General features: G+C 31.0%; 1 protein-coding gene and 1 long non-coding RNA gene across 6 annotated transcripts in view; one reads left to right on the forward strand and one right to left on the reverse strand.

Annotated features, from left to right (window-relative positions):
- The window catches only part of LOC118196276 (protein CEBPZOS-like), a 92652-nt gene that overhangs the window by 50120 nt on the left and 19167 nt on the right, over positions 1-23365 (forward strand). Inside the window, exons 1-3 of one of the 5 annotated variants that reach the window (XM_035367699.2) lie at positions 9264-9415; positions 21597-21712; positions 22848-22892. In XM_035367699.2, coding sequence (XP_035223590.1) covers positions 21598-21712; positions 22848-22892 — 160 coding nt within the window. In that variant the 5' untranslated portion in view covers positions 9264-9415; position 21597. Of the gene's footprint in view, positions 1-9263; positions 9430-11013; positions 11140-21026; positions 21431-21596; positions 21713-22847; positions 22893-23365 lie in introns of those variants that run through there. The other 4 variants (XM_035367698.2, XM_035367700.2, XM_035367701.2 and 1 more) reach the window with 4 other exon arrangements.
- LOC118196277 (uncharacterized) lies at positions 2956-9098 on the reverse strand. Its single transcript, XR_015039669.1, has 2 exons — positions 8930-9098; positions 2956-3429 (listed from the first exon to the last, which is right to left on the reverse strand). It is a non-coding gene; the product is annotated as an uncharacterized LOC118196277 (long non-coding RNA).

Raw genomic sequence — 23365 nt, forward strand, 5'->3', positions numbered from 1 at the left:
ACTGCCTTAGAAACACTTTCAAAAGACTTGATTTTTTTCCCGTTAGATAATTTTGCAGAGATCTGAACAGGTAATAATCAGAGGGTGCAATGTCAGGTGAATACGGGGGGTGACTAAGGATTTCCCATCCTAACGCATTCAGTTTTTGTAGTGTCACCACTGCAGTATGTGGGCGAGCATTATCGTGATGGAACACTATTCCTTTTCTGGACGCTAATGCTGGCCTTTTTTCTTTGATAGCTGCATTCAATTTATCAAGCTGATTGCAGTACAGATCCGCGTTGATGTTTTTTCCCTGTTTCAGCAACTCGTAATACACTGGACCTTTCCTGTCCCACCACAAACAAAGCAGTACTTTTCGTTGATGGATACTTGGTTTTGGAACTGTTGCTGATGATGTTCCTGGTTTGCAGTAAGATTTTTTTCTTTTAATATTCTCGTAAAGAATCCACTTTTCATCTCCAGTAACCAGCCTGTCCAAAAATGGCTCCACATTGTGTCTAATCAGATGTGATGAACATATTCTTACACGATCAGACAAATTCTTTTCCGTTAATTCATGTGGAACCCAAACACTTTGCTTTAACACAAACCCAAGAGATTTAATGTGATCTCCAACAGTTGTATGATGAATGCCAAACTCTTCTGCAATTTCTCGACTTGTTAAATGTGGATTATTTTCCAACATGGATCGCAAAACATGATTATCGATCTTGGATGGTCATCCAGATCGAACACTTTCTTTGAGGCTCAGGTCCCCGGAACGAAATTTGCTAAACCATCTTTGACAAGTACGAACATTTACAATATCTTTTCCAAATACCGCACATAAATTTTTACATGCAACAGGTGCGTTGCTTCCTTTTTGGAATTCATATAAAATGCAGTGTCGTAAATGCACTTTATCTACCGACATGTTTTTCACTTTAAATATTACAAGTAAATGATGAAGGGTAAAAAAGGGCACCTTTTATATTATACAGCAGCTAAAAAAACAAAAACAAAAAAAAAAAAAAAAAAAAAAAAAAAATCCGATTGACTCACTAGCCAGATGTTTTTTTTATTTACAAGAAAAATCACCTGCCTATTTAAAATACGACAGAACTTTCCCTCCAACCCGATATTTAACTTGAGACCATTTACAGTTGGCCAATCCTGGGCTTACATGAAGTCTCCACTTGGGCTTTAACTTAAGATAGAAAATACGAAACTAATGCTAACTAACTAAAAACTAGAAAAAGCTGTACAGAAATAACTAATAGAGTTGGCCCTTAATTAAACCTCACTGGTGAATACAAACAGGCACGTAACAATACGGCTGAACGTAGTAAGATTTAGCTTAAAGCAATGACGTGGCCAGAAAGGAAGACACGCATTACTAAGCTCTTCCACGGAAGTAACTAGAAAGTAGAAGAAAAAAAATTGATGTGGTCATTCCTGAGATTTCTTATTAAATACTGGTTCCACCTCGTTTATATAAAACGGGATTTTGAAAAATCATTTTGGTAGGGAGTTGTAGGTGGGAAACAAGAAAATACAGAAAAGCTGTTTAAAATTAAAAAAAAAAAAAAAAAAACCCTACAAAAGTAAATTTCCCATTCCAGGAGCAGCGAGAAATATACAAACCATTTTGCTTCCAACTTTGTGCTTAACAGTATGCAGAACCATATTTAGACTTAATAAGGTCCTAAGCTATTTGAGATATGGGGCCCTTTATAAGTCTGTTATACAGTACAAAATCTGTAATCTGGACTCATCGGGACTTTGGTTATTCCGAATTATAGATCATCAATTTAAATCTGGTATGATGGCATGCAGAAATTATACAATTAAAAATATGAAACCGTAATTTATGGAATAAAGAGCAATTATGATCTAATCCATATCAAAATTTACAAAAAGAATAAGCTTAATATTTATTTGTTTACTTTATTAAACATTTCTTTCAATGTAAGTTGTTTAAGTTGCTTCATTTTTTTGTGCTAATACTTTCTCTATAATTCTATAAACAGACATAACTTCTTGTTCAGATACAAAGTTCCATTGTTTAAGTCCTGTAATTGCTGTGTCGAGAATACCGACTAACTTGTCAATCAAAATTTTTTCATTTTCAATAATGTTCTTTGTTACTTTCTTCGCTATCGGAAGTTGCGCGTGGGTAAACGCTTTACTGGCTTTAAGCGCATGCGTAAGTTTGTGGCTTTGAAGTCGGGATTATGGATCATTCCGGATAATGGACTTTGTACTGTAATATATTTTAATATTATTTATACTATATCTTAATTTTTGGGCCCCCCCCAAGAAAGTGGGGACTCTCAGCTATAGCTCGTGTAGCTTATACATAAATTCGACCCTGATAGTATGCAGTAAGATTTTAAGCTAAAAAAAATTTAATTAGGAAACATTTCTACAGAACAGCAAGCAGCAGATTGCTTTCAAAGTTATGAAATCTGACATAAAAAAGTGTAATCTATACAATATGTTCAACAAAACAGTAAACTACCTGCAGAAAATCTGCACTCATAGCATTCTAAACAGAGCTTCAAGTAAAATCAGGAAGGCAAAACAAACTAATAGAAATTGATGAAAGCTTTTTTACAAAGCAGGTTGAACACTGATTTTTTGTTAAATAAAGATGCGTCAGGTTTTCAGAGTTCCACAGGAACAACTAACAGAAATTTGGTAGCATCTCCCTAACTTTTACAGTCGATGAGATAATATGTAAGTACTGGAGAATGTTTTAGTGAAGAAATTGAATAGCCACACAATATAATAACTACTACTGAAATATAAATGAATTTTTCTATAAAAAATAAACCTTTATTTATTCCCCGCTTTTTTTAAGCCTCAGGTTCTTAAAATACCATTTGAACTTTACCTACAACCAAGAACTAGCAAGTCTGCTCTAGGAACAGGATTTAAAAATTTAAAAACCTTGCTCCACAGAACATCCCAGCTGGTTTTTTTTTCTTGAAATAAAATACCAAGTATTTTCCTGTGATAAGAGATAACATATCATCATCACAGTCATTAAAATAACTCTGATTTTTTTTTCTATTATGTCATTCACATTCAATGATTTGAGCTCAACTTAATTGCAAAACAAATATTAGATACTTTTGCTTCATAAAACAGAACTCTTAGTATCTAAGCCTGAATTTAAACCAAAGTTTTCCTAAAACAACTACACTAACGATTTTAAAAATACTGATAATTCTTATATTGATTTAAGAATGTATAAAATGGAAAATTTATTGAAATACTGAATGCATAATTCACTTCAATACATAATTTATCTTCTTTTAATATGTTACATTATTCCAGAAATTCATATACAGTCAAAAGTCGTTAATCCGGACTCATCAGGACTTCGACGATTCCGGATTATAGATCATCAGTTTAAATCTCGTAAGATGGCATGCAGAAATTCTAAAATTAAAAATATGAAACTGTAATTTATGAAATAAAGAACAATTATGATAATTATTATAAAGGGTATCAAAATTTACAAAAAAAAAAAAAAAAAAAAGTTAATATTTATTTGTTTACTTTATTAAACATTTCTTTCAATGTAAGTTGTTTAGGTTGCTTCGTTTTATGTGATAATACTTTCTCTTTAATTCTATAAACAGACATAATTTCTTGTTCAGTTACAAAGTTCCGCTGTTCAAGTCCCGTTAATTGCTGTGCCGAGAATGCCGACTAACTTGTTAATCGAAATTTTTTCGTTTTCACTAACCTCTCTGTCACATTCTTCATGTCTTTATCCATTTTTTTGCAGCAATTCCACTTTTTGTTTGTTGGACATCGAAACATACTTTCGTTTTGTAGATCCTTTGGAAGTTCCAGCATCGGAAATTCTATTTGACATAATCGAAAGTTCAAGTTTACTTTTATAAAATTGCTCTTACAGTCTGCAAAAAATAATAAGCGGGATCCAATTCGAAGATTAAGGAACAACGCAATCATTAACTGAAATAGATAATTTTAGCTTACACTGTCCGTTATACATTAAACGCGCAGGCGAAAACGTATTCTGCACTTGCGCACACGCATATGCGCAGTAGTCAAGGTCTTACGCGCACGCGTAAAACGCCTGTGCGCATGTGCCAACTCGGCTTGTGCGCAGAAAGTTTTTAGCTTTGAGGTCCAGATTATAGATCATTCCGGATTATGGGTGTCCGAATTAACGACTTTTGACTGTATACAGTTTCATTTTTAAAAAATATGTACTATACTTAAGAAAGATCTTTCAAATGATGTTGAATTTTAACGATGGCTGTTACATTTTTCAGTCAGTTGTACACTTCTATCAGAAGCAAAAATGTTTTATTCACTACATTCCACCCTTTTGTAGTTATATATTAGTAGTATATATATTAATAAAACAATTTGAAGGACCAAAGTCCATAGCTATCCTATAACAGTTAATATGCATGTATGATACAAGCCCTTGATCATCCAAGGTGACCTTGGTGTATATTACTTTGAATAATCAGTCTATCATATAAAAAAACTGAAATTTATTAATTCTTGAAATTATTCTTAGCATAAAGAATGTCAAAATTTTCTCAGTATCTTGCACAGAAGATCACCCACCCTGTGAAATTCCTAAACAAATATGAAGTTAACTGAATAATATTACTACAAACTGAACATAAATTTCAGAAGTTTTTTCCCACCAAAATATACTGAGGAACAGGTACTTGCCATTTTATTTACCATGTTCACATTCTAGGCGCCTAAATAAATGTAATGAATTAATAGAAAAATCAAATTAAAATTCAGTTCAAATTTACATGGACTAGATTATTGAACTATTTGAAACTCAATTCTGTTGTAAAATATATTAACATTTAATTCTTATATTCTCTGGCTAATTTCATTTTTTAAATCTTTATATAAAAATTTAGAAATAACTACAGATTAAGACAACTCTGACCAAATGAAATTTAATAAAATGTAACAAGAAAAAGTACAATTCAAATGAAATAGAATTTAAAAATTTTGAAAATCATTAGAGATTGAGGGAATGGAATTTGCCTAATTTAAGTTTAATTAAATACATTCCATTTATTTCTGAGAAACATTTTCCTTTGTTAAGACTAAAAATTTAAAAAAGGAGAGTAGGCAGCAATGAATTATTCTTCAATATAAAAAATGTCCTAATTTCCATACTGGCTTTAGTTATCTATTAAATGAAAGTCCACAGGAGACATGCAGATAAATTTCTAAAATTACTACACTCAAAAGTCTTTAATCCGGACTCGTTGGGACTTCCGGATTACAGATCATCAATTTAAATCTGGTAAGATGGCATGCAGAAAACATAATTTATGAAATAAAGAGCAATTATGATCTAAAGGATATCAAAATATACAAAAAAAAAAAACTTAATATTTATTTGTTTACTTTATTAAACATTTCTTTCAACGCATGCATGCGTAAAGAATACATTACGCATAGTCGAAATTAGAAAATTGCAATCAGAAAACTATTTGATGTGTATCCATAATATAATGACGAGAAATTTGATTTAAATCATATCAAAAACGGAGTACATTGAGATGAAATACTACATTTAGCAAGGAATTACAAGCCGAATAAAATAAAAACATCTGCCCTGAATATAAGGATAGTGCTGACAGATCAACTTCCAGTTCATTGCGCGCCGTGATGTTCCTCCCCCCGCAGAGCAGTGTAAAATTGATAAACAGATTTTGGAAAGGTTAGAGAAACAAAGGATATGCCTTTATACATTTTTTGCAGCAATTCCACTTTTTGTTTGATGGACATCAAAATATGCTTTCGCTTTGTAGATCCTTTGGCAGCTCCAGAATCGGAAATTCTTTTTGACATAAACTAAAGTTCAAGCTTACTTTTATAAAATTGCTCCAACAGTCCGCAAAAAATAAGCCAGATCCAATTAGAAGATTAAGGAACAACGCAATCTGCAACATTAACTGAATAAGATAATTTTAGCTTAGCTTATACCGTCCGTTATACATTAAACGAGCATGCGCAGAAAGTTTGTAGCTTTGAGGTCCAGATTATAGATCATTCCGGATTATGGACGTCCAGATTAAAGACTTCTGACTGTATTCTTATAATAGAAAAGGGGTGGTCAATGTATGCTGGAGAAAAGCTTCTCGAACAGAAAGGTGAGGATAAAGAAAAACTAAGTTATTTTATGAACTTGAGCATACTCTCTATAGCCACACTTGGAAATTTTCATTTTTGGGGGGTTAAAAATCTATTATCACATGTGCCACTAAAATGAAAGGTAAAGTTCAATAGGAAAATTTTTCACAGACAACAGCAAGTTTAACGAATTAATCAAATGAAAGAAACAAATTTAACAAATTAATTTCGTTTCTTATGACTTAAAATTTACACACATGCTCAGACATTCATACCCAGAATTAAAAAAAAAATTTTTTTTGTCAATAATGAAATTCTGAATTTAGTTTCAGTATTGCATGATAATCAAAACCAACACTTAAATGTCACTAACATATTTAATGAACTTTTGTCATTATGCAGAATGATACTGGCACAGCTATAACATACTAATTTTTACTTGAAAAAAATGCTCAAATTTTTTTAGTATGATTAGTCTTCATAGTAAAAAAATGCTGGATACATAGCTCAACCACTAAAAACTGCTATTGATTGGAAACTTGCCTTTACTAGAAAATCCACGAGCATAGCCTTTATACTTTAATACCATAAATTACATGAAATAAATAAAACTATTAAAAACTAAATTCCATATTTATTCAAATTGGTAGGACCATCTGCTACTACTTTTTTTTATCCTAAAAATAAATAATTATTAAATGATATGCATGGCTGGAAATTTATAAATACAGCAAATGACATACTCTTTAATAAATTCATTTCACATTTTGTTCCAACTGATCGATTTACTAGGAGAAAATTTAAATTATGGACATATCCCATACAATTAGCAGAATTCAGTAGTTAAGGTCAAACATTTCACCAATCTGTTTAAGCATTGAATTTACCAATAATGATACTATAATTAAGGCCTTTTTACGAAAAGTTAACTTCTATGCAATCAAATAAAGCATGTTAATCTGCAAAACAAGGCACAGAAGTCAACCTTGAAATCTGAAAAATAGCAAGACTTCTGGGAGAAAGTAGAGATGCTTTTACGCTGCACGGCAACATTAAAAATATACCGACTTATACAGAAATATTTTAATGCCTTTATTTTTTAAATTGCTTCCAAATGAATTCGTTCTTAATTATATCCAAAAAATTAAAGATTAAAATTGCGATTTAAAAGGTCTACTAGACTTTTCGAGAAATGAAATACTCAGCACAGAATGCACAGCTTATGTTAATTATAATTCTGAAGAGAAATTCTTGCAATTAGAAAAGCCACTACTTTTCAAATTGAAACCTTTTCCCGACTGCAATATTTTAAGTTTAGAAATGAAAAGGCAGATGTTATTAATGTCTGGATAAAAGGTAGAGAGTTAAAAACTGCAAGCAGAAAGTAAAATTAGCTTCTATAATTAACAAACATTCGAAAGTGAATTGTTGGGCATTAAAATAACACAAACAAGAACTAATTATCATACTTATTCAAAAAAATACAAAGAGGAAATTCTATATAGACTAAATAAAAATAATATTCACAGGAAAAGTGCACAGCAAAAATGGATGAGAAAAATACACATGTATGAATAAATTTTCAAACTGATACATATTCAAAAGAACTGCATGACGAACAGCAACAACGAACTAGCTACACACAGAAATGGCATTTTTCTTGAATCATCAAATTTGGCACATAATCAGATAAAATAAAAATTTTCACACGTAAAAAGCAGACTTTTATCCTAGAATATAATAAAATTCAGTAATTAAGATCAGAAAATCTTTTACCAATCTGTTAGGCCAAGAACTTACCCGCATTAGTTTTAATGAATATTCTCGCATCTCAATCTGTTAAATAAACTGTATTAATATGCAAAACAAGATATTAAATAATACAAACAAGAATTGACATATTTATTCAAAAGAGGCATAAAGAAGAACAATTTTTATGCAAACTAAGTAAAAACGGCACATTTACTTGAAATTTTGTCAAAAATTTACCAGCAAAAACTTGATGAATCTCTACATGAGCTAAAGAAAATACCACATTCAACTTGAAATGAGTTCAGTCAGAAATTTACTAGCACAATAAAAAGAGACATGGAGGGAAAAAAAAGAAAAAACAAGAATTAATTTTTATATCTACTCCCCCCCCCCCAAAAAAAATGCAGAATGAGCAGCAGCAACACAAAACAAAGTAGACAATTAAAAATAATTTTAATGAATCGATCATTAATAATGAAATTCTGGGCATATACCAAATAATCAGAGATAAAGTACAAATTTTCATACATAAACAGCAGATTTTATCCTACAATATGATTCAGTAATTAAGAGCAGGTAATATTTTACCAATCTGCTAGGCCAAGCTCTTACCATCATTGGTTCTAATGCATTTTTCAATAAACAGCATTACACATCTGTCAAATAAACTGCACTAATCTGCAAAACAACACATTAAAATAATACAACTAATTAACATATTGGCTCAAAAAAGGCATAACGAAGAGCAACTTCTACACAAATTCAGTAAAAATGGCACATTTACTTGAAATATCCTCAATGAAAAGTTTACTAGTAAAGCTTTTACATGTGTTAGAATTTTCGTGGTTACTTAAAAAAAATGGAAACAGTAATCTCTACACGACCTAAATGAAAATGGCGCATTTATCTAAAAACACGGTAATCGGCCAGAAATCTACCAGTACATAAAACAGAAAATGAGCATGAAAAAATATACGCATGCAAAAATTACTTTTCATATTTAATAATAAATATAAGATATAAAGCAAACACTTACCAGAGAAATAGAAACCTTGGGTATTTGACGAATAATATGAAATTTGCCATTGCGCACATCTAAAAACAAACAACTTCAAATTAATCAAGCAAAATGTGTAAATTTGGAAAACAAGGTATTAAAAATTTACGATAGAACTTTAGCATACTTAGGGATCAAAAACATACCACTCTTCAACCACAGTTCCAGAAATAAGAATGAGCCAATGACGCCAAATTACTTGGCGAGAAAGTTATTAGTAGATCTTCATGCAACCCAGAGAATCTCGTAACTCCTCCCATTTTTTCCCCCTTTTTTCTCGTGAAGATAACCTGTCAACAACGAATTCCTTTAAATGTTCCCATAGTGAAATATCTGGCGCATATTTCGTGTTTCGAGATTCTGTTTGGTGTTCCGAATATATTTCCGATTCCTTCGGATTGATTGTCTGCTGACTAGATATTTTAAGTAAAACTTCCGTTTGGTTTGTAGGTGAATTACTGAAAGGTAAAAATCTTTATGTAAGTAATACGTCTTGCAAAAATTAAGTTTTCGTTTTGTGTGTAAGGCTAAAAAAAATTCGCTGAAATAAATAAACAGAGCGCAGAATTTCTTAAACGCTACGAATTTTTTTTTTTTTTTTTTTTTTTTTTTGTGTATGTCTGATGGCATTACGTTGATGCAGTTAAGAGTTTAATAATTCCGTGCACTTTGACTTTCTAAAATGTTCATAAATTGTTAAAGTTTTTATAATAGTTTAGGGGAAAGTGCAGAATCGCCCACTGCTTCGCGCGTTTTTGAGAATTGCACGTACTCGGTATCCATGTACACATCAACATATTTTCACTTAAAAAAAACAACCCAGAATTGCATAAAAATGGCATTACGCACTCCCATTTTCCATGTACACATCGACCTATTTTCACTTAAAAAGTCAAAGAAAATTGACAAAAATCCAATTCTTCTTACTCTTGTAAAAAGCCCCAAACAAATAAGTGGGGGATTCTGCACTTTACCCATAATTTAAATTCTTTACTTATTTGGTAATTAATTGAATATTATTGTAACTTTTATCGAATGTGTGCATTTATAAATCATGGCAATAACATGGGTCCAATTTTGGAACTAAATCATTTAATTTCATCCAGAGCACATAGGAGTTCCAAATTAAACAAGCTTGTGATACTTTATTTTTCAGCAATATTAACAAATTGTATTATAAGGTATTTTTCCCGCTTTCTTGGCATGCCTTTGTGATGTGGTGGTCTGCTCGCTGGGCTCGTATCCATAGGTCTGCAGTTCGATTCCCAGCGAAGGCGTTGCTATTTTTCATCTCTCCTGCTTCCAAAAAAATACATAATGTCTCTACAAGTGGTGCCCGAACTAAAAGGGTTTTAGATGATGATTCTCCACACCCAGGATTTGTCAATTAGGTTCCCTAAAACCCCAGTTGCAAAATCAAACCTTTTGAAAGGAACTGAATATTTTAAGTGCAGATATTTTACACATTTTTGATAACATTTATGTAACATGAGGAAAAAGAAGTTGATGCCTATGTTGAAGAATATCAAATAGTTCAAAATACAATTGTTGATCTCTACTTGGATTTAGAACGAAAATGTTCTCACCTTGATAATGTTAGTTCGGTCAGTGTTAAATCAGATACTACAGAAGTAAAACTTCCAAAATTAACTTTACCTACCTTTAATGGAAATTTAGATCAATGGCTTACATTTAGCGATTTTTTTAAGACCAGTGTACACAACTGTGTTAAATTATCAGATGCTCAAAGGCTTCAGTTTCTTAAGAGCTCTTGTAAGGGTGAAGCTCTAAAAGTAATTCAAGCTATACCTATTTCAGATTCAAATTATAAAATTGCTTGGGATTTACTCGAAGATAGATTTTTGAATAAACGTGAATTTGTTAATTCATTAATTAAGAGTCATATTGCACATCCAAATGTTTCTGATTCAGTGAATGCTATTTTGAATCTTGTTGACGTCACTAATGAATGCATTCGTCCCCTAAATGTTCTAGAACAAAAGGTCAAAGGCTTTAATGACACATTGGTAACTCATTTACTCGTAGAAAATTTGGATAAAATTAAATGCATTTGGTATGAGAAACACTTAAAAGGTGGTCAACTAGGAACATTAAACGAATTACTTGTGTTTCTAAAGGAACATGCAAAAACACTTCACAACAGTAAAACCAATGTGAAGGAAAAACTGGTAAGTTCCAAAGTCACATCTTTGGTTTTAGAAACTACTACAAATTGTCCTTATTGTAAGAAAGATCATTACTTATATAAGTGTGATCAATTCGGTAAATTGCCTGTTGGCAAGAGATTCAATTTTGTGAAGTTTAATAAATTTTGTTTTAATTGTTTATCTAATGTGCATAATGTTAAGGCTTGTAAAAGCTTGAGTAGATGCAAAACGTGTCATAATAATCATCATTCACTATTGCATTTCACGAAATCTCGAGATACGGTTTTATCTGCTACTGGTAATAATGGAAATGCATTGTCCGTTCATGCGAAGGTGTTTACTACTCAAAATATGACAGAAAATACTATCCCATATAATGTTGCTAATAATTTTAATCACATACACTCTAATTTTGTGAATAGTGAAACTGTAAACAAGGAAGTTTTGTTGTGCTTTGCTGCAATTATAGTTCATGATGCACTAGGTAATTTCGTACAGTGTTGAGCCTTGCTGGATTCTGGCTCAGAGGCAAACTTCATTACTAAGAGTTGTCTTTCAAAATTTCATCTGGATAGAAAAAAGGCAAAGATCCAGATATCATGCCTAGGATCAACTGCATCTCTAACAAATGGAGAACTGGAGATTACTTTCTCCCCTCACTTTGGTTCAGAACCTTCCTTTATGACTTCTGTTTTTGTTATAGATAAGGTTTGTGGAAACTTACCACATGTATCATTATCATCAAATATTGTGAATTCTTTCAGTGATCTGATTTTGCTGGATCCTACATTTTATGAATCTGCCCCAATAGATATTCTTCTAGAAGTCAATGTTTTCATGTCACTTGTTTTGGGTGAACCAATTAAACAAAACCAAGAACTTCCAACAGCTGTTCATTCAAAATTAGGTTGGATCATTTCAGGAACAGCATTAGTTAATTCTTATGTGAACTCTTGGGTATCATTAAATAATTTAGAGTTAACTACTAGTGAATTAGTTAAGAAATTTTGGATTCTCGAAACAGTTCTGGAAGAAAGTGTTCTGTCGAAATCCGAAGTAAGGTGTGAGGAACATTTTAAAACTTTTCATAACAGAGATAACACAAGTAGATATGTAGTAAGATTACCATTCAAGAAGTCACCATCAGAATTAGGACATTCAAGGGAATTAGCTTTGAAAAGTTTTTTACTTTTGGAAAATAGATTAGTGAGAAAACCCAAACTGTATAACTTATATAAGGGGGTTCTTAATGAATATTTGCATTGTATGGAAGTCATAACTTATTCTGAACCTGTCCTTCCAATAGTCGAGTAGTCTATTATCCTATAATAATAAGGTCTAATAGTTTGTCTTCCAATAGTCTGTTATCTACTTCACCCAGTATTTAAACCATCAAGCACTAAATTAAGGGTTGTATTTAACACATCAGCAAAAACATCCAGTGGTTATTCACTTAATGATCTGCTACACATAGGTCATTCCTAGAATTCAACCAGAATTGTTTGACATTCTCATCCGATTTAGAACATATGCTGTTGCTATCTTTGTGGATATGGAAAAAATGTATAGACAAATTCGTGTGTATCAAGAAGGTATGAATTTTCAGTGCATTCTTTAGAGAAATCATGTGAATGAACCAATTCAAGAAGACTACTAACTGTGACATATGGAACTTTCCCTGCACCCTTTTTATCAACCTGATCTCTTCTCCAATTATCGTTAGATGAACAAAGGGATTTTCCAAGGGCTTAAGCTATCAAATCTGATTTTTATGTGGCTAATTAACAGGTTTTTAACAGGTGCTGCATCGAGAAGTGCTGCCAAAAATTTAATACATGACATAGATAATTTTATGCATAGAGGAGGCTTCATACTTTGGAAATAGTTGTCTGACATGCCTGATGTATTAGAAGGAATACCACAAGAACTCAGAGAAAATACACTTCAGTTAGACATTTTCAAAGAACAATCAGGAAAGGCGTTAAGAATAAACTGGCATCCCCTAAGTGACACATTTAATTTTAACATTTCACCTTCTGTAATTTCAGTTGTCACTAAAAGGAATATGCTGTCAGAAGTTGCCAGAACTCTTTGACACCTTAGGCTGGTTAACCCCAGATATTATTTTTGTAAAAACATTTCTTCAAGACTTGTGGACTGACAAGTTAGATTGGGATGAAACTTTTAATCCATAATGATCGACCATTTGGACTTGTTTTCAGGGAGCATTAAATTCGCTTAGCAATTAAAAAATTACTAGCATGATTTTAATTGATAATCATTGCAAGATAGAGTTACATGCCTTTTGTGATTCATCTGAGAAGGTGTGTTGTGCAGTTATTTATTCTAAATTGTTTTCTGAAGAAGGTAAAGTATCATTGATATGTGCAAAAAAAAAAAAAAAAAAAATATAATTGCACCACTTAAAGCGCAATCTTTACGACTAGAACTATGTTCTGCACTATTGCTAGCAAATCTACTCAAGATAATGATGAAATGCTTGAATGTTCCTGCTAGTAATTATTTTGCATGGTCAGATTCTTCTATCACTTTATTTTGGATTGCATCTGAATTGCGGAAATGGCTTCCTTTCGTAACCAATCGAGTGTCAAAAATTCAGACTGCTGTTCATGTGGTGAAATAGAATCACTTTCAAGAGAAAAATAATCCTGCTGATTATGGTACTAGAGGATTACAACCTAATGAATTGATTGAATGTGATCAATGGTTCAATGGACATTCCTGGTTACAGAATTTTAATCCAGAATCTGTATTGGATGAACAAATGCAATAGGACAGTCAGGAAGTAACCAAGGAAGAAAGAAAAAATGCATTATTTCTATTTTAGTTAAACTCTTTCTAATTTAGATGACTCTATTCTTTGCAGATTTTCATCATGGATAAAATTATGCTGTATCGTTGCTTATTGTTTACGATTTATCAACAATTGTTTGAAGCGCACTTTTAAGAAAACAGGATTTCTTGTTAGTGAAGAACTTAATAATGCCATTTATATGATAATAAGAATTTTACAACATTCTGAATTTCCTGACAAAGTATCAAGCTTAAAGAGTGGAAAATCCGTTAAGTCGAACAGCCGAATACTTTCCATAAGTCCATTCCTTGATGAAAGAGAAGTTATTTGTGTTAGAGGACATTTAAGGAATTCAAATATTTTGGAAAAATCAAAGACATCTTATGTTCATTCCTCAAAAACATTTTGTTTCTAAGCTCAGCATCAGACATTATCACAAAACGTATTTGATGCACCTCCTGCACTTTTGCTTTCTAAAATAAGACAAAGGTTTTGGATTGTCGCTGTTAGATCTAAAATAAGAAAAATTATTGAGAATTGTGTGGTTTGCTGTAGACGTCGTGCCCAAGTTTCAAAACAAATAATGGCTGACCTACCGTCATTTAGAGTTACAGCTTCACAAGCTTTTTTTCGAGTCGGGATGGATTTTACTGGCCCATTCATGATAAACACAGAGCAGGACATGGACAAAATGTTTCAAGTGTTATGTCTGCATTTTGTTTGTTTTACCACATGAGCAGTTCATCTTCAAGTCATTGAAGATCTTTCTTCTAAGGCTTGTGTGGAAGCATTAAAACAGTTTATATACAGAAGAGGAAAACCAAACAAAATATTTAGTGACTGTGGGATGAACTTCAAGGGTGCCAGCAAGGAAATATGTGAGGCTTTCTTTTTATGTCAAAAAAATGAACATCTCCATTCTTTCTTGACTTCAGAAAATATTAAATAGAATTTCATTCCTCCAGCCGCACCACATTTTGGAAGACTTTGGGAATCTGCTGTAAAATCTATGAAGTATCATCTTCGAAGATTAATAGGAGCAACGATCTTGACTTATCCCGAATTCACAACCTTATTAGCACAGGTTGAAGCTTGTATAAATTTGAGGCCTTTGTTTCTACAATCTGATGATCCAAATGACATTTGTGTTCTCACACCTGGACACTTCCTCGTTGGTACATGTCTCACATCATTGCCTGAAGAAAGTTTAGAAGAATCGAAAAATATTGTTGATCAATGGAAATTGAGATTACTAATTTTTAAAAATTTTTGGAAAAAATGGAATCGAGAATATTTGTCCGAGTTGCAACATCGAAATAAGTGGAAGAAATCTTATGAAAATATGTCTGTCAATGACTTAGTCCTGATTAAGGAAGAAAACATATCACCTCTTCATTCGAAATTGGGTAGAATAATTCGTGTATATCCCGGATCAGATAATAAAGTTCGAGTTGTGGATATTTGAACTGCCAATGGAGAAATTAAAAGACCTATTGTTAAGCTCTGTCCTTTGCCTGTCAGACACTATGAACTTTGAACTCTTTAGAACATTAGCCTTTTTTACACTGTTAAGTTTGATTATTTACAACTTTTCTTTTATACTTTGTCACTAATATTTTCTTACAATTTTTCAGGTTATCTTGTATTTTCCTTTGAAGCTCTTGGAGTGCTTCAAGGGACGCGGTATGTTATTATTAAATTTAACTTTGTAGATGCTGCTGCTATTGCGAACGCAGATTGATTAAGTCAATCACATGACTGCTTTGGAGTCGAGAGTAGATGTTCTGTTTATGTTAGCTGAATTCACAGCACAACTTGTTTTGGCTTGGGAATAAAATCGCATTTTTAATACAGTCCATTTGCTGTTTGTTGTTAATCTGCATCGCATTGCCACATAATTATTCATATGTTATTAAGGACAACTTTACAAAATTTATAATGCAATAATATGATGCTTTAAATCACATTATGAATTTCTTTGAAAACTTACAGAGGCTCACATTTGTTTTCTGAATTTGTGTTTTCCAGGTTTACTTTCAAATACCAGTTACTGAATCCTAGAGAAATAATTTAACTTTTTTTCATGTATACTATTTATTATGTTTGTATAACTTGTTTGTTTTGGAAAAGCTCGTGATTACATCTTTTGAAACCTGAGGAAGGCTATGCCTCACCTTCGGCTGTTATTCTAACAGAAGAATTATGAAATAAATCCTAAAGATATTCATATAATAAATCTAATTTTTTAATGTAAAATGTTAGTTAGCAGCATATTTAAGATGTTTAAATTTAAAAATGAAGTTAAAAATAAAGTAAAATTTTTAAGCAAGATGATATTTTTTTAAGCAGTAGCTTTAAAAAATCATAAAATTTTTTTGTAGATTTTTAGCAAATGTTCTGTAACCTTTTGTTCTTGTCTTGTTTGTAATAAAGCCTTTTCAAATAGTGCTGGGGTCAAATATGACAGATCTGGCAATCTGCAAAATGTTATCATCGTAGAGGTCTGGTCTTTGAAACAAGACTCTAATTTTTAACAATTCAGCAAAGAATGTTGAAAAACCCCACAAACGATTTTTGTATCACCGTTAAAGGTGCTTCTCTTCTGAGAAAAAGAATGTTAATTCAGTTTGCGACGTAGTAAGTAGTGAACCATCAATGCAATCCTGGTTGCTTTGTAAATAAAATGATTATTTTTGTACATTGCTGAAGTATTGGCTTCAATTAGATTTAAGTGTGATCAGCTCCCTTAAGGAAGTCAATATAATAATAAATATAATGTTTTTTTACATCTTGGTGCATCGGCCGAAAAAAGGCTGAATACGCTGGTTGTGCTTCGAATAAAGAATATAATATACAAGCGTTGCAAACTTTGGAAATATGTGCTGCTATCTTTGGATACCTTGTTCCAAGTAAGATAAATATGAAGATCGTTCAAGGTAAGATTTAATATTCTCCTTTAGTTAAGAAATGAATCTTATATTGCAAATTACTTTCATTTTGATTGAACAAGTTGCAAATGACTTCTAACCCCTCTTCTTTACATAATTAAAATCAGAAGAGCAATTTAGTTAATGAAGATATTAAGTTAATTTGAAAGCATTGTTAAAAGTGATTTCGAAATGGAAATTACAAAGGCTAAAAGAGCTACACTTAGATCTCTTACAACAAGATTAATTTCTAAAATCAAAGCTCGAATTATAGAAAATGAAACAGAAGAAGAGTTGGAAGAACTTTCAGAACAGATAAATTTGAAATTTAAACAGTTAAAAGAAATAGATTCTGAAATTCAAAGTCAAATTACGGATGTTAAAGAAATAGAAAACGAAATTATTAAATGTGACGAGTATCGTGAAAAATTGATTAATTGCTCATATAAGTTGAAAGCTGCTATCACTAATTGTAAACCAAGTACACAAAGAACACAACAACAACCTATTAGCTTCTTAAAATTAGAAACCAATTTGTTAAATTACCATCGTTAACAATAAGAAGATAGAATGGCGATCCTGCAGATTGGCAAAGATTCTAAGATCAGTTTGAATCCCTGGTACACAAAAATGAAGATTTAACAGAAGTAACTACAAATGAAATTAAAGGAATTACACTAACAAATAAAAATTATGAAGCAGCAAATAGAAACCTTAAAGGAAAGATTTGGACAAAAAACTTTGGTCATCAATTCTCATTTGAATAAGCTGTTAAATCTAACACCTGTTAAGAAATCAACAGACATCTCTCTGCTTAGAGAATTGTTATATGCTTGTCAAACAGAAGTTCACAATTTAGAAGCCTTGGGGGTAAATTCAGAAACTTGTGGTTCTCTATTATGTCCCATATTGATTAAATTAATACCACAAGATATTGTTCTAGAGATCACTAAAAAATGTGAAATAGATGAAGATTGGAAGGTCTCGAAAATAATTAATATTAACTAATATTAATATTAATTATTTAATTGTCTTAATAATTAATATTGTAAAAATAGAAGTTGAAAGCAGAGAAAAAAACCTTATTTTTGACACGCAACAAATATTCAAATGAACATGAAATGAAATTTCAAACACCATTAGGAAAAACTAGTGATCCGAGTGCAAAGCTTCAAAACTGAAACACTTTCATGAAAGAAATTCATAAAAGTACACCGTCAGCAACGGCATTCAATATGACACAGTCTGAATGAAGTTTCTGTTATGTGCCACATGATTCATTTAAATGCAAAATGTCACCACAAAATAGAAATTTTAAAGAATACTAAACATTGTTTCAAATGTCTTAAAATGTATCACATTGATAAAAACTGTCGTTCTAATAAACTTTCTTGTTTCAAGTACAAAAGCGAAAGTCATCATAGTTCCATTTATCTGAGTAATAACCAAAATATAATTACTGCAACAATGAATCAAACGAATAATCTTGAGAACAAGTGTAAAGAATCATTGAATTTAAATTGTATGCTAAAGATACTCAAGAGTTAAATAATTCTAATTCTGAAACTGTCAGTTCAATTTCACAGTGTATTGCAAGTATGACATGTTCCAAAAATGTTTATATACAAACATGCACAGTTATTGCAAATTCAGAATTTAATTCTAATGTAACTAGGCTTCTACTCTATAATGGAAGTCAAAGAAGTTTCTGCACTGAACATTTAGCGAATACGCTCAAGTTAAAACCTATTTGCTATGAATTACTTTCTGTTTATTCCTTCGGTATGGAATGCGCTTTAGAAAAGAATTATCCAGTCGTCGAATTTGAAATCAAAATCTAGACATAATAAGCAGTATTCAGTTAAAATCGAAACTCTCATTATCCCAAGCATTACCGGTGACATAATTTCACCTCCAGATAAACAAGTGTCAGAATTCATGACTAGGCATAAACTACCACTCGCTGACTCATGCTGCGGAGATAAGTATTTGGATGTTGAAATCCTAATAGGATCCGATATATTTTGGAAATTTATCTTTGATGAAAAAATCACAATTAATAAATATTTAGGTGCATTAAAAACTGTCTTTGAATGGGTAATTACTGGTGCAGTTTAAATCAAGTCTGGAAACGACATTCAGAAATCATACATCGTATTGTTTACGTGCGCTGTTACACGAGCGTTACATCTAGAACTCGTTTCCAATGTGTCTGCAAACAAAATCATTTTGGCTCTCAGATGTTTCATTTCGAGAAGAGGAAATTGTCGCACTTTTTATTCAGATAACGCGAAAACTCTTAAATATGCTGCCAAAGATTTACAGTATTTTTACAGCATAATTGAAGAAGCAGACTTTCAAAATATTCTAGCAAATGAATTCTTGACTTGGAAATTTATCGTCGAGAAAAATTAAATTATCCGTGGCGGGGAGCTTTTTATGAATGCCTTATGAAAACCATAAAGGAACCTTGAAAAAGATATTGGGCAGAGCTCAACTGAATTTTGAAGAATTTATGACTGTGTCGACAGAAATCGAAAGTATTGTGAATAGATGTCCTTTGACCCACGTTTACAATGATTTACATGAACTTGAACCGCTTTCGCTGGCTGATTTTCTATTGATCGAACATAGAGATGAATATCCATACAACTTTGCTGAGATTCTGAATAGACCTCCAAGAAAGAGTCTAATAAAGCAAAAAGAATATCAGACAACACTAACATACAACATAAAACATACAACATAAAACAGTTCTAGAAAAAATGGAAAAATCAGTATTTTCTTTAGTTAAGAAATGCTCACTTCTTTTGTGCACTCGAAGCCAAGAAAAATCTTAAAATTTGTGATATAGTTTTACCTAAAGGAATAACTAAATCTAAGTTCCTCTGGGATTTAGGTCGAGTAATTCAAGTTTTAAAAGGGCGTGATGGTCTTGTACGATCTTGTGTGGTAAAAACTAAAAAAGGGGACTTTAAGAGACCTGTGCAGTTGATATACCCCCTTGAACTATCTGACTGAAAATGAACTAATTTCATAACTTTTTAATTTTATTTCTTATATTTCGTGTTCACTAACATTAATTTTAGATAATTAGTTTAGTTATTACTAATAATTTACTGTTTGTAATTTGAATTAATATTAATTATTGAGCAATATTTGAATCGTATGCTGAAATAATGATAATTTTTGCAAAAATTATCAGGTGGAGAGAGTTGAAAAACCCCACAAACAATTTTTGTATCGCTTTTAGAGGGCGCTTCTCTTCTGAGAAAAAGAAAGTTAGTTCAATTTGTAACGTAGTAAGTAGTGAACCATCGATGCAATCCAGGTTGCTTTGTAAATAAAATGATTATTTTTGTACATTGCTGAAGTATTGGCTTCAATTAGATTTAAGTATGATCATTTCTCTTAAGGAAGTCAATATAAATAAAATATTTTTTTTTATAAAGAATGGCCAGAAAATCAAAAGTGTGTGCAGTTGTAATAACTGTGAATATGGGCTTCATTTTCTATCTATTTTTTATATTGCAACATAAAAGTGTTGATGAGTTCGTTCATATAAATTTTGAACACAATTCTTATATGTTAATCTCTATCTGTTATAACATACTTAAAATTACAACCATATTTTATGTTGATCTCTTTTATTCCGACTGTAATTTTAAGTGATATAGCTCAAGGAGGAAGTAAATGAAATACTAGAGAATATTTTAATGATTACAAAATGAGATTTGCCATGTCATCGTCATTTATTTGATGAAAACACTGATTATAGGAAAAAATCATTGTTTTAGTGAGCGTAATGAAGATGCTAGTGATAAAAATGTGGAACTGAATAATCACAGCACTGACCCTAAAACAGTCTTATAATTTGACTTTAAGTGGTAATGAAGATCATTTTCAAAACGAGAAAAACGAGCTGAAATGCATTCAAAAATGACAAACAACAGTATTGTAAAATATCTAATTCTTATAAAAAACACAAGTATTTCTGAAATAATTTAGCCTTTTTGAAAATAATCATCAGGATTTGATTGGAAAAATAATGAACCATTTAATAGATATGTAGAGTTATGCATTATATAAATCATTTCTGTAAAATATTTGCATCAAAAGTAATTTTTTTTTTTTTTTCTTTTCAGAATGAGCTGCTTATTTTATGTTTTATATATAGAAAATATAAGTCATACGTATTAATAAAAATTGATCAGTTAAATTTATACATAAACAATGCAACAAAATGAAAATGTCTTATGCTGTAAAGAAACATTAGGCAAGACACAAGTATAAAATATATAAACTTTATTTAATACATCAATAATGACATTCCGATGAGAAAAAGGAACTGCTGCTTCATGCAACCTCTACAATAGTATAGGAGTATATCCTATAATAAAAGGCTTTGTATAAATTGCAGCATATGATTATTTATGCAATAAAACTTAGTGCTTGTTATGCAAGATGAAATTTCAGAAATACTACTTTAGAATACCAAAATGTGCAAACATCGTATTTTACTCAGACACCTTGCGATTGCTGAATGAGATGACAGTGCATTAAATCTTAAGTAAGCCATGTATAGGTGCATGTTTGTGCATCAGTTATACTTTATTCTTTCTCTATCTACCTTCTTACTTTATTTTTATTTTATGTTATTTAGTATTAGCAGCTATGATTTTTTAATAGCTTAAATGTTAGTTTGAAGTATATTAATGTAATCTGTTACTTTACAGTATGTATAGGAAGCTCTGGAAAACAGCAAAGTGGGCTGTAATTGGAGGAGCAGCTGCTGATATAATTTGTTTAGCTGGTGGCTATTACTTTTATCACCAAATGAAAAATTCAAGAGGTATAACAAATTTTGATGTGCCATTTAAGGATAAACATTAAATTATAAAAGTATCCATTAAGATTTAAAATTTATTTTGAATGTAACTTTTTATATTGAATAATAAACTGCTTTATGGAAAATCTTTAAATTTTTTAATAACGTAGTTCAAGTCTGTGTACCATTGTGAATTTCTGACCTTGAAACAGGATTAGAAATTTGTGTAGTACAGTTTTTATTATAAATTTATGTCATTCTATGTTGGTAATTAGTAACTAAGACACCAACTTAATATATTTAAATTAAATTGCTAATTCCATGTGTACTTTTATTACATAGAAACTTAATTAAATCTCATTGTAGAAGTTCAGTTTTTTTCTCAGCAGCTTAAAAAATGTTTGCTTAGAAGTTATTATATTCACTTTTCATACACTTTTAAAAATCTTTAATTATAGTTTCCTGTTAGTAGCAACACCTCTAAAAGGTGCTAGATGATTTGTGTGGTAATCACTACTTATATTCTCATGCTAAGGGGTACTGTGACATGCTTGTTGTTTATATGCAAATCAGCATTAACAAATGTAAAACATATATATTTATTTTTATCATATTTTTTTATATAATTTTATATATAATCTTTTGAAACATTATGGGTACATCAGTCTAAGCTTCAAAATATTCCTCATTTTAAGATAATCACTTTGCCTAGCTCCATTTCTGTTATTCATATTATCCAGTTACAGCCAGTTTACATTTTGTCATCTTTACATTACTACTGCACTGCTGTCGCATAACTCTTTATGCATTTTGAAATCAAAAGAAATTGTAAGGGGCCAAATCTGGTGAGAGGGAGAGTGACTTGCAAGTCAGCAACCACTGTCTTTTTTTTTTTTTTTTTTTTGTGACAAGATAGTTCCTTACTGTGTTCATGCATATGCTTGTTTAACATCCCAAAACTGATAATTATGATTTTCAGTGCTGTAAGAGAAATAATGTTTTATATTATCATTATAAATGGTGTTGCTGTATATAAATATACACGTTGTGATAATGTCTATTCATAATGTTATGAATTTACCTGATTTATACATATATTTTTTGCTTAGTTCCATTTATTTATTTTTTCGTTTCAACAGATTATTTTTCTCTGTTTCAGACTTTCGATATAAAATTTACAATTATGATCCCAGATTTGTTGATGGTAAGAAATTTGTTTTATTTTTAATAAAGAAATGGTATAATGTTTCTCATTTCAACAATCAGTTCACAATATTTCTAATTTTTCTTTATTTGTACTTTCAAGCTTAAGTACTAAAATATCCTGTACATTCTCTAAGAAATATGTTAAGAGATGACGCAGCTGCTTTGAATTCGAAACTGGATGTATAAAATTAATTTTTGATGCATATTAACATAAAAGTGATAAAAATATTTAGGCGTGTACAGATTTTCAGATTAGTTGCAAAATTAAAATGTAGAATGTATTTTGAAATATTGTTGCTTGTATTTAATTATATCTAATTATAATATTAGCCATTTTTGTTTTGTAATTTATAAACAATACCCACTGCATATTAAAATTACTTCCATTCCAAATATGTTTTGACTTTATTAAGTGGCTAATTTAATAAACGGCGATTTGTGAATTACAAACTATGGTATCAGTTTTAAACT

Source organism: Stegodyphus dumicola, chromosome 2, assembly GCF_044657685.1.
Source record: "Stegodyphus dumicola isolate Sdum_Otavi_A_Nest chromosome 2, ASM4465768v1".
Lineage (NCBI taxonomy): Eukaryota > Metazoa > Arthropoda > Arachnida > Araneae > Eresidae > Stegodyphus > Stegodyphus dumicola.